At 44.8% G+C, this 12,898-nt stretch overlaps 1 protein-coding gene across 4 annotated transcripts in view; it reads left to right on the forward strand.

Moving 5' to 3' along the window:
* Positions 1–12,898, forward strand: part of LOC310864760 (seizure protein 6 homolog) — a 125,289-nt gene that overhangs the window by 98,155 nt on the left and 14,236 nt on the right. For all 4 annotated transcript variants that reach the window (XM_083773520.1, XM_083773519.1, XM_083773521.1 and 1 more), the window contains exons 7-11: positions 203–369; positions 4,439–4,633; positions 4,894–5,032; positions 11,303–11,499; positions 12,516–12,710. In XM_083773520.1, coding sequence (XP_083629646.1) covers positions 203–369; positions 4,439–4,633; positions 4,894–5,032; positions 11,303–11,499; positions 12,516–12,710 — 893 coding nt within the window. The remainder of the gene's footprint in view (positions 1–202; positions 370–4,438; positions 4,634–4,893; positions 5,033–11,302; positions 11,500–12,515; positions 12,711–12,898) is intronic.

Raw genomic sequence — 12,898 nt, forward strand, 5'->3', positions numbered from 1 at the left:
TTTATTCATATATTAGATTTGATTTGATTTTGTTTATAATGTTGAATTTTGTTAACGCAAATACTTCTCTTCAGGGGGTCCCTGGCAAAAAACATTTTTGGATGGTGGTTAAACACAAATACATTCAGGGTTGTCCTTGACATGCATGAAAATGTTAATGAGACCACTACTGTATTGTTCATGCTCCCTCAATCTCTTCCAGCCTACTGATTAAGAATGGCAACAACATCGATGCAGCAGCACTTTATGACTCGTATGAGGTGGAGTATCTGCCCAACGAGGGCCTGCTGAGCTCCACGCGACACCTCTTCCTCGAGCTGAGCACCGATTCAACAGGAACCTCAACTGGCATCGCGCTCAGATACCAAGGTATGGGAGTACAGTTAGAGAGTTGTCACACGTACAGCTTATATAAATACTAGACATAAAATAGACCTTAAAATGTGAATCTGCTGGTTAGCATGTACTTGCTTACGCTTACATTGATCAGTTATTTGGTTATGTGGACCGACAGTGGACCAGCAAAGTGAAAAATATAGGCTCGGCTCCTGGCTGGTGCCAATGAACATCCAGCAAGGGCAGAATCCATTTCTTCCGGCCGAGGCACCGGCCGGTAAGCACCGTCGGCCGGTCCGTAGGTGCGTCGGCCGGTCCGTGATTAGGTCGGCCGGTCCTTGATTACGTCGGCCGGTCCGTGATTACGTCGGCCGGTCCGTGATTAGGTCGGCCAGTCCGTGATTAGGTCGGCCGGTCCGTGATTACGTCGGCCGGTCCGTGATTAGGTCGGCCGGTCCGTGATTAGGTCGGCCGGTCCGTGATTACGTCGGCCGGTCCGTGATTAGGTCGGCCAGTCTGTGATTACGTCGGCCGGTCCGTGATTAGGTCGGCCGGTCCGTGATTGGGAGGCGGTCCACCCCAGGAGGTTAGACGGGACAATAGTCCGATACGGGAGGGGAGGTGCGTGCGTGCGTGCGGGGGTAAATGTGTCAAGTCACGTGACCACTGGCTGTGCTACGAATATGAATTATTATTATTATAGCTAACTTAATAGTTCCTGCTGTAAAACACCCAATCATATCGTTATCTTTCTTCATATATATTTTTTTTCTGCTCTCGTTGCAAAAGACCGCCTCCCAGTGGAACGTTTCTTTAAGGTAAGTCACGGCTTTCTAATAGTCTAGGCCTCTAGGGGTCTGTGCAAATGCTTCTTGATTTATTGCTCCGTGTGGCACCCGGTTCGGATCCCGCTCATGGCAAACTTAAAAACTTTTATTTTATAATGTTCTTTCTTAGCCTTTATTGTGTATGGACACAATAGCTACATTTTAGACTGTATCATTATTGTATATTATATTTAAAAAAAATAGCCGTATTGAATTAATACATATTTAATTATTTGATAGGCAGGCAGACAGACAGACAGACAGACAGACAGACAGACAATAAATCGAGAGGCATTTGCACAGACCCCTAGACTATTAGAAAGCCGTGACTCACCTTAAAGAAACGTTCCACTGGGAGGCGGTCTTTTGCAACGAGAGCAGAAAAAAAATATATATATGAAGAAAGATCACGATGGCCCAGGCCGTAGCGTAACGGTCTGGGCACCGGACTGGTAATCCAGTCGCAGTGTGCCGCGGGTTCGACTCCCGGACCCGGCACGGCCTTTACTGCATGTCATCCCCCATCTCTCTCCCGTTTCCTGTCAGCCTACTGTCTGTCCCTTCAAAAATCAATAAAAAAGGCGTAAGCCGAAAAAAAAAAAAAAAAAAAAAAAAAAGAAAGATCACGATATGATTGGGTGTTTTACAGCAGGAACTATTAAGTTAGCTATAATAATAATAATTCATATTCGTAGCACAGCCAGTGGTCATGTGACTTGACACATTTACCCCCGCACGCACGCACCTCCCCTCCCGTATCGGACTATTGTCCCGTCTAACCTCCTGGGGTGGACCGCCTCCCAATCACGGACCGGCCGACCTAATCACGGACCGGCCGACGTAATCACGGACCGGCCGACCTAATCACGGACCGGCCGACCTAATCACGGACCGGCCGACCTAATCACGGACCGGCCGACCTAATCACAGACCGGCCGACCTAATCACGGACCGGCCGACGTAATCACGGACCGGCCGACGTAATCACAGACCGGCCGACCTAATCACGGACCGGCCGACATTTCAAACGACCGGCCGACGCACCTACGGACCGGCCGACCCATCGCATCCTCCACAACTCCCAGGTCACAAAGAACACACAATGCTGCTCCTCCCAACAGAATAATAATAATAATAAATCCCTGCATCCCTGCCGGCGTTTCCCTCATGTGCACGCTCTGAACAAACGCAACTGTGTGCTCTCTCTCTCTCTCTCTCTCTCTCTCTCTCTCTCTCTCCCCTCTTCCATGGCCTTTTCTCAGTGTAATTTCCATCTGCTAGCCATTATATTGATTAATTGACCCCTTACAATGGTGCAAATCCTTCAACAACACCATGCAGGTTTATGCTCCATTCTGGGTGTGATGGAAACTGAAGACTGGCAGAGCAAGGACACCCTTCAGAGTTAAATCCATCTGCACCACACAGGGTCATGCCAGTATATTCCTGCATCCGCTGCTCATAAGATGTATTGCCATTGCTGGGAATAGCATATTTTGGAGATGGAATAAGCCACAATACATCCAGTATAGATAAGCCAATAACAAAGCCATTCACATTACTGCAATGACATTAATCACTAAGAAATACTTTAAAAATAAACTTAAAGATAAAAATGGTTAATCACATGACAAATTCTTTATACTTTTCTCCCCGCTCTGTAAGTGCACAGCATGTCTCCACGCTGGCAAAATCATGAGTGTTAATTTCACTTTGAATGCACTCCATCTCAAATAGAGGGCTACTTGAATCCCACTGCGAACCATTCAGTCCTTGTCCAATAAAATCAATGTAATCTTCTTAGGCCCTTCGATCCACGGTAGCAAATGGGATTAGAGCCCAAGGGAGAAGCTCAGCATATTTCTAAATGGACCTCTTGTTGTGGCCTGTAACAGCATGTAATGTTGTTCACTCAATCTACATAACAGGTATAGGCTGGTCCCTCCTTCACTTACCCTGCTTTAACAATTCCATAACGTTCCCTAAATAGGGAAAGTTGGCCCTTATTCATTAATTCTTTATTTTTCTGTCATTCATTCACTCATCCTGTGTTGGCCTTATAATACTCCCATCAACTTGATTCCATTCCGGACCCATCATTCACTTAACAGCATGACATGCCTGCATATGTGATACAGTTAATACAATCCCAATGTAGCCTCTTAGTATAAACCTAATCCTAGATTCAATTATTGCATCGTCTCCTCCAGGACAGGGACCCTTATCAGCTGGCAGATCCGATAAGATGCTGCTATTTCGGTGACAAGCAGGACAGGGTCTCAGATTAATAGCTGTATAAATGTGTGTACGCTGTGTGCTCAGTGAGGATTCTCATCTCATCAAAAAATATACTGCACGCTTTACACTATAGCATACACTCCTATATGGAAATGTAAAATGTATTCTGTGTGAGTGACCAATTTACAGTTAGAAGTACATACGTATGTACATTTTGTGAAAATATACGTCCATTTGTATATTAAATTCATCTGTGAATAAAAAGACCAGTTGGCGTTGCCTTTCTTGTATTTGGATAAAGAAATTTTGGCTAAAAGCTGGAAATTGTGTTTTTGCCCCTGCTGTATGCCCGACCATCCGTCCGTCCGTCTGTCCGTCCGTCCATCTGTCCGTCACAGTGCGTCCGTTACGTTATCTGTCTGTCTGTGAACAGCAAATCTTCGGCACCACCAAACCAATCAGCTGTAAACTTGCAGAACTACAGTTTGCATGCATACTGTACTCCCAGTAGGCCAAGGAAGCTATAGGCCTACCCACAACATTTTAAAATCGCCCTCGTCATGTTTGGCCTATAACTCTTGAACCTATAGGTCAGTGATTTTCAACCCGTTTAATTTCAAGGACCCCCAGTTTGACATGCATTAGTCTACGGACCCCCATTTCTGGCATTTCTATCTCTGAGACCCCAATTTATATTGTAAATTCAATGTTAATTTTTAGCTGGACCCTGATTTGTACACTCTCAGAGTAACACACCCATAAGGGTCCATTTGGTTCCAAACTGGGACCCCATGGAATTCCCTCAAGGACCCCTGGGGGTCCCCGGACCCCACTTTGAGAACCACTGCCGTACAACCTACAACAATGTGCACTCAGAGGAGTGCACATTGTTTTGGCCATTGACAAAACATGGCCATACATCAGATCCAAACCTACAGTATACTTATTTGGATATTTATTCGGACAATTTGTCACGATACATTTCAATATAATGTCACATTCTATACTGTATTTGCTTTGTTTATGCACCCTGACAGCCTTTGCGTCCGGTCACTGCTACGAGCCGTTTGTGAAGTACGGTAACCTGACGAGCAGTGACACCACCTGGGCAGTGGGGGCGGTGGTGGAGTTCTCGTGTGACCCCGGCTACACCCTGGAGCAGGGCTCCGTCACCATCGAGTGCATGGACCTCAACAACCCACAGTGGAATGAGACCGAACCGGCCTGCCGAGGTGTGTGTGTGTGTGTGTGTGTGTGTGTGTGTGTGTGTGTGTGTGTGTGTGTGTGTGTGTGTGTGTGTGTGTGTGTGTGTGTGTGTGTGTGTGTGTGTGTGTGTGTGTGTGTGTGTGTGTGTGTGTGTGTGTGTGTGTGTGTGTGTGTCACGCACGCACACACTCACACATTCACACACATACCCCAAAACACAAAATCTTGTACATTATAATTCTTAAGTGTGTGTTTATGCGTGTGTGTGTGTGTGCGTGTGTGATAGCTGTTTGCAGTGGAGAGATGACAGACTCAGCGGGTGTGGTTCTGTCTCCCAACTGGCCGGAGGCGTATGACAAAGGTCAGGACTGTATCTGGGGGATCCACGTTGAAGAGGACAAGAGGATCATGCTGGACATCCAAGTGTACGTACCTCCGTTCACGTGTGTGTGTGTGTGTGTGTGTGTGTGTGTGTGTAGTCTGTAGTCTGATCTGAACGCAGGGCAGTTAATCGTCACCTTGACACTGTGACACAGTAAAACAATGTTGGGGGCGGTGACACCACGTGTGTGTGTGTGTGTGTGTGTGTGTGTGTGTGTGTGTAGTCTGTAGTCTGATCTGAACGCAGGGCAGTTAATCGTCACCTTGACACTGTGACACAGTAAAACAATGTTGGGGGCGGTGACACCGTGACTCATAAAACACATGCAGGTAATGAAACGGCACTGAGCTTGTGAATGAGACGTGTAAGCAGCACCAAGACAAAGGTTAATTGGGTGCGGCAGTGAAAGCTAATTATTTCGGCAGAGAGCTCGGTCAGAGATGCCCCCTCCTCTTCTTTCTTCGGTGTGTCAAGAGGGTGGCAAATGTGTGTGCGTGTGTGTGTGTGTGTGTGTGTGTGTGTGTGTGTGTGTGTGTGTGTGTACATATGCGCGCGCATGTGTACAGGTATTTGTTGGTGTGTGTGTGTGTGTGTGTGTGTGTGTGTGTGTGTGTGTGTGTGTGTGTGTGTGTGTGTTTCTTGTGATCGCAGCACACAGGTGAAGTGGTAAACTGCATAAAACAGAGCATCCTGCCGTGTCGGAGCCTGTTAAGTCAGCCGGGCGTGGAGAATCATTTGGCTTTGCGAGCAAATTAAGGAGCGCTCATTTGCATATATTTCTTCTGGAGCTCAGTTATTTTTCTCTTTCCCCCCTCTCTCCCTCCTCCCTCTTTCTTCAGTTCTCTCTCTCTCTCTCCGTCTCTCTTTCCTCCAGCCCTCTCTCCCTCTTAACAACGCCTCGGCTCTGATTGTGCATTCTGAAACGTTGATAAATGGCATCCTCATCCCTTTGAACAAGAAACTGTCAACATAATTAATTTCCCCACTCATTTAGTATGGCGAAGTGATTTGGATAGATAGCACTCGCAGGGCAAGGCGCTGTAGTGAGTTTCCTTTAGTAGAGGATTTTTCATCTATTGTACACGTAAGCATTGTGTGTGTGTGTCGGGGCACGGTGGTTCAGTCGTTAGTGCTGTGTGTGCAGCTAGAAGGTCCAGGGTTCGATTCCCACCGGGGCACTGGGGGCGTGTTCTCTCTTCCGCGTCATCATTGCCTATAGGGCATAGTAGTGGCAGTGGTTTTCTGGTTCCACTGAAAAATCTGCCATTCATTTTTCCCAAGAGATTTACAAAAATATGTAGCCTATGTCAATTATTTGATATAATTAGAATCATGCTATCCAGGGTCCTGGTGATTCATTACCATAAAACCTTTGATTATGTGAAAAGAAATAATTTATTACTGTATTTAATGATATACACAGTACTACATTTAATAAATAATAGGGATGCACGATTATTAAAAAAGAAAAAGAAAAAACTGCCTCCCCCTGGCCAGCCGGGGCGCCTGATGGAGGGGAAAGGAACTGGTTGGAATAACGTGTTCCTTCCACGCGAAACTCCCCCCTGTCAGGTGTAAAGGAGTAACTTGGACACTCAGGCATGAAGGAAGCATGAGTTCAAGTCCGTTGCTCTCCCCTTGTCCCCCACATATGGGGACTAGGTTGGTGGAGGGTGTGTAGAGCCCAGGATCACATTAGATAATTGACACAGGGGTGAAAAATGTGTTACAAAATCTTGGGATAAAAAATATTAAAAAAAATAAACAGGCCCAAAGCCTGTTAAAAAAGCCTGCAGTGTCGATGACATCAGAGACACATGGGCTCACTGCTAAAATCTAAAATATCTAAAACCACATATTACACACATAAAGACCCCCATGAAAGTGTTCTAAATCTTCTAAACGTCATTAACATATATCTTTTTTGTGTCCCTTTAAAGGTCAGTTCGGGGCTCTCCCCAGGTTGGCAGAGGGAGAGTAGCATCCAGGGTTATCAGGAAACTGGCACCGGGTGAAAAAATGGCGTACAAAATTGTGGGATCAAAATGATAGAAACAAAGGGGGGGGGGGAGCATTGTGTGTGCTGCGCATACTGTACACTACAGTGATGACGTTGTATGGATTAAACGCTCAGGTCTCGGATTTAGTGGCCTGTTAATTGATCAGCCTGACTGTGAAACTGCTCTGTTCTTAAATCATAAAAGCTTGACGTGCTCTCTGACTGAGTAAACCTGTCCGGCATCCAACCATTTTCCTCAGTGCAAGCTAATTGATAATTATATATTGATGATAATATATTATACCGCCTGGCCTGGGTTCCTCTCTCTCTCTCTCTCTCTCTCTCTCTCTCTCCCTCTCTCTCCTCCCTCTCCCTCTCCCTCTCTCTCTCTCTCTCTCTCTCTCTGCCCACATACCCACATACTGTACAGTACACTGCTCACATACACACATTTCATTCGTTAATGACCACATCTGTGTAATGGCAGAAGGGACATTATCACTGGGGCGTATCAAATTACAATTATGGATCGCCATGAAATGAGAGAGGAGGGAGCGAGGGGGGGAATGAGTATAGGAAGCGAGTGGGGAGCAAGCGTTTGTCTCATGAAGCTCCTACTGTTCGCTGGTTCGTGCTGCCCATATTTCAAAGATGCACTGGACTGTTAAGATTCTGCCCGACATGTCCACTGAAGACAGTTCTGACTGAGTTCATGCTGCCTCTGACAGGACTGTATACCGTATAGCACCCAAATTAGTAAAACGATAATTATAATAAAATAGAAAAGGCGAGGAGGTGCATATTGTAGTAGTTAAAGTTAATTAATTAATTAAAGCTTAATGTCCATAATTGCCCCCTTTGGCCGATGAGGAGAGGTAATTGCTGTTGACGTCCCAACTACAATAAAGATGGCGGTGTCTGCTTCAACTAACTTTATTATATCAACCTGGTGTCATATCAGGGTCATAACAGTAGAATAGTATAGGAGACCGCCTACAACCACTACTAGTTATATTGTATTAACATCATCAGGATTTAGCCTTTCTTGAGAGCAGCACTACATTAACACCAAGTTTAGCCAGATGTCCTTTTGTGTAAGAAACTTAAGCATGTTGCAATTCAACATAGTTTCAGGTACACCTTGTCTCAGAGCTTGTCACCATGGCTGGTGTGCTAGTCACATTTGTCAAAATATTGTCTTAATACACTTTAAATGTTGGCTATGACAGTAATGGATTGGGGGCTTCATTTGGTTAACCCAGTTTCTACTGATGGCTCCTTCAATGACTTACCCAAACGAGGACAGCAGACCCTAATTGGGAATGTTGTGAACTATTGGGGATGTTTTTATTTATTTATTAATGGAGCAGTATAATTTTGGTAGATTGTTTTCATGTACTTGTTTTTTTGTGGCAGGGTCATGAAAGATTCAGTTGGTTGTGGATTTTCTGCTAAATAGAAAGATTTACAATCACAAGAATGTGATGCAAATCTCTATTTTACGCAGTGGTTGTATTTCACAATGTTACATCACAAATGTACATACATGAAAATATACTGAAAATGCAGGGGTGTACATTTCTCTCAATTGGACTTCAATAAGTCTGTTCTTAAGTTCATGTACTTAGACAACCCTATTCCCTTGTCAGTTTTTTACCTTATTATACATTGCAGTGTAATTACCTTACCTATTACCAAACATTACCTACATCACATAATATGATTGTCATGTCATTCTCATACTATTCCTAAAACCGAGTGATACAAATTTGTTTACAATAGATAAAGGTTGCGCTGCTTGGTTTTAATGGCTCACACGCAGGTGCTCTTTATTGGAACAGGTAGATATATATTACACTAATTTTGAGCATATCGCAAACAATTTGACTGAAGCATATCAAAAGAATGAATGCAAAAGTGGCATACAGACACATTTCACCTCCGTTTGGCAAATACTGTAGATTATTTTCAGAGAAAATAAAGTGACAAAGCCTACCGAGAGTAGTAGGGGTAAAATGTGTTGTGAAAGCAGTTGGTTTGTGGCAGCTGCTCCCGTGGGCCAAGCCAAGCTGAGCCTTGTTTTTTCAAATTGAACTAAATCAAATTAGTGTCAGGGACTGGAAGCTGTGATTGATTTTTCTTTCTCCACAGATGCACTGTGGAGCTATGCAAAGCCTTGTTTAACTTAATCACAACAGATTTGACACCAGCGAACAATATTTCTCAATCTGTCTTGCCCTCTGAGTAGACCGAGAGTTTTATCTGTTTGGAATCAAATGAACATGGAAAGCTGGGAGGATTTGCAGCTGTGGGTTTTAGAAGTCCGTCAAGAACACGTACAGAACTTGTCAATAATGTGTGTATATGTGTACCTTAGGCCTACTTAGGTGTGTGTGTGTGTGTGTGTGTGTGTGTGTGTGTGTGTGTGTGTGTGTGTGTGTGTGTGTGTGTGTGTGTGTGTGTGTGTGTGTGTGTGTGTGTGTGTGTGTGTGTGCGTGTGCGTGCACGTGCGCGTGCGTGCGAACACCTCTGTAGTTAGGAAACAACCCAAGCTGTACAAAGAGAAGAGAACTGGCCATTCCTCACTGCAGGCCTATAGCTGGAACACAGATCAGCCTCAGACTTACTCTTGCAATTCTTCTCTCATGTTGGCTGAAAAAGATCGAAGGTAGTAGACATTTGGTCTTTTCTCCGGGGATGGCAGTGTGCTGATTCATTCTGAAGCTCCTGAGCTCTTGATTTCCACATGCTCCCAGAGAGATTAATGGCTCAATCTCTGGCTCGTTAATGAGTTTTATCAGGAGCCGCTGGTGATTAATTAGCGACAGCATAGAGCATGTCACTGCTTTATTCTGCCTAAGTCATATCCTCTACGCTCTACATCCCCCCTCGCTCTACAAAGGAAGATAGCTCCATCCCAGGTGACGTTTTCTAAACAGCGCTGAGGTTTGTAGAAGCAGCAATTTCTCGGTGCAGAGACAGAATTATTCCAACTCCGAAATCCCAAAGTGGTCCTTTTCTTTGCAAGCTAAGGCTCCATTTCCTTTTAGGGTCAACATTCATTGCTAATAACATCTTATGATTCTGTCATCCATCTGTCTGCTGGAAAATTATCCCTCGGATGCAGTTTCAGAAGCTCCCCTAAATGCTGGAGGGGATTGTGTAAATAGCAATGTGTGTAGCACACACATGTGGCTAACCTCATAATCATGCTGTTCGCAACAGTGACCACCCGTCACGCCTTGTTGCGAGGCACATTATCCTCTGTTAAGACATGGTTCCCATTGGGAGACAATAATGCATCATGGGATGAAGGGAATCGCTCAGAATCATTATAGTGTAGTTGTAACTGGCTTTCATATGTGAGAAATGAATGCTTGCCCACTCTATTCCCAAATGAGGGTATAGGCCTATAATTTGAGAGAAAAATGCAACTGTGTTCAGCAATATAACGACATAATTGTGCTGGCATGTGCTCACACAGCTGCTTGATTGAGGTACGTGAATGTAACAGAAATTGCTGTCACATATGACATATCATAGCTAGTCATTAGAATGGACAGTCCCTTTGTAAAATGAGAAATTGCAGCAAACTTTTATGTTTTATGTGATGTATATTCAATTCCCCAAGATGCTCCTAACACACGGTGATGCCAGCAAAACAATTTTGGGATATTGCCAGACAGTTTGCCATCAGCACATTATAGACAGGAACAGCAGTGGCGGAATGCCTTTTTGGTACACTCAAGTAAAGTGTTTTCTGAAAGGGCACCCTCAGTTTACTTTTAGACACAGAGAAGTGAGAGTTGTTTCTGACCAAAATAGACACTCAGTTACTCAGAATCCAATGCAGCACTATAGTGTATGTAATCTGCTGCATTTGGAGGGGGATATATAATGAGATGCAAAGCAAGGACGACGTGTGCCTAAGTAAGAATAAATCCTGTCTGGGCATATAGTTTCTTCAGAATGTCACACTGTGGTTCGCATCATATGCCACGAGAGGATAGCTGACTTTTCAGTAGTCCACAAATAATAATAATAAATATGTGTTATAGTACCGTGTTAAAACTTAAACACACTACAACAAACCTTTTAAAACTGAAAAGACTCAACATCTTAAGTAACAACTGACTTTCACAGATAACAGTCGTTCACAAGCACACCCTGTCATAGTGGGCATATCAAGTCGCATCAGTCATGGCCAAATCATCGTTATAATCAGGCTTTAAATCTTCAATGTTCAATGGAAAAACATGCATTTACAGCTCTTTGCTTCAGCGTGTACTGATTTCTGCCACCTTGTCTCTGCAGGTTGAACATAGGCAAGAATGACCTTTTGACCTTCTACGATGGCGACGACCTGACGGCCAAGGTTCTGGGTCAGTATGGCGGGGCGCGCCCCCGCTTCAAGCTGTACACCTCTACTGCCGACGTCACCATCCAGTTCCAGTCCGACCCCGCCACCAACATCTACGGCTATGGCAATGGCTTCATGGTCCACTTCTTCGGTAAAAATAAATCCACTCAGGCTCTAGAACTGGACACTATAGAACAAAGATACCAAAGATTTATCAGTGCTATCAATCCATTCCATCACTGCGTCCACACACTACCACGGCCAACAAACTAACTTGGATAAAATGTACTTAATTCTTAGTGGTGGGGGGGCATGCAGGTAGCAAATAGCAACATGGAAATAGGAAGTTGTGAGTTCAGCTGTCACGTTGAGAAAATATATAAATTAATGCTGCCAAGGGAGTGTGGGGGTGTGGGGGGGTGCGGTTGTCTCAGAATTGGACTGCATGGTACCTGAACACAATTACCCTGGTGGGTTTGCCCAAATGAGCCTAGTAAACACAGGGCTTTGAACCTCCTGGCTTGTCCCTTGGACAGAGTGGTCGCAGCCAAGGAGCCTGGCAGAGTAGAGTACACTCATTGTCCCAAAGGATTCTCTGAGTCGCCTGACAAGAAAAGCAGGAAAATAAGCATTCACCATTCGAGCGCACTCCCTCATGTTTTTGCAGAATTACATTGCCAACTAAGTACTGATTAGTTTGATTTGGTGCTCAGTCCTATGTTGAATTCTCAGTCTTAAATTTACACCAATGTTTGTTCTGTGCACAATGAAAGTTCTATAGAAAAGAATGAACACTAACCCATTGAATAATGACGGGGACAAGTACTGTATACAGAATAGGACTCACGCAAGAGGACACTGACTGCAGGGATGTACGTTCAGACAGAAGACAAAGGCAGCATACATAAAACTCACAGCCTAATATGCACACTAGGCAGTAGATATGTAGATGACCTTGATAAAATGTATAAATATCACAATGTGCAGGAAAGAAGGACCCGAGTGCTGGATGATCCAATGAGATATATTTACGTAATTCTCCACCTACCCTTCTTCCCTCTGTCTCTCTCTGTCTCTCTCTCTCTGTCCCTCTCTGTCTCTGTCTCTCTCTCTCTCTCTCTCTCTCTCTCTCTCTCTTTGTCTCTCTCTCTCTCTTCACTTCCCCAGAGGTTCCTCGTAACGACACGTGCCCAGAGCTTCCAGAGATCTCCAACGGCTGGAAGAGCACCTCCCATCCGGAGCTGGTGCATGGCACGGTGGTGACCTACCAGTGTTACCCGGGATACCAGGTGGTTGGCACGGAGCTGCTCATGTGCCAGTGGGACCTCACCTGGAGTGGTGATCTGCCCAGCTGTGAGAGAGGTAATTAGTAACACCACTTGTGCCCAGCCAGGAAGCACAACAATGGACAGGTTTGCAGTGGTGTTAACTTCGGACTATATACCAGCTGGTTTGATTATAGTCTTTCACCCCTATAGAGCGCCAAAGTCCTGATGTCACTCGCTCATCCCCTGTTTCTGCCCGTTTCACGGAAGTCATTTCTCTATGGA

Source organism: Protomyctophum parallelum, assembly GCF_964188405.1.
Source record: "Protomyctophum parallelum genome assembly, chromosome: 9".
Taxonomy (NCBI): Eukaryota; Metazoa; Chordata; class Actinopteri; order Myctophiformes; family Myctophidae; genus Protomyctophum; species Protomyctophum parallelum.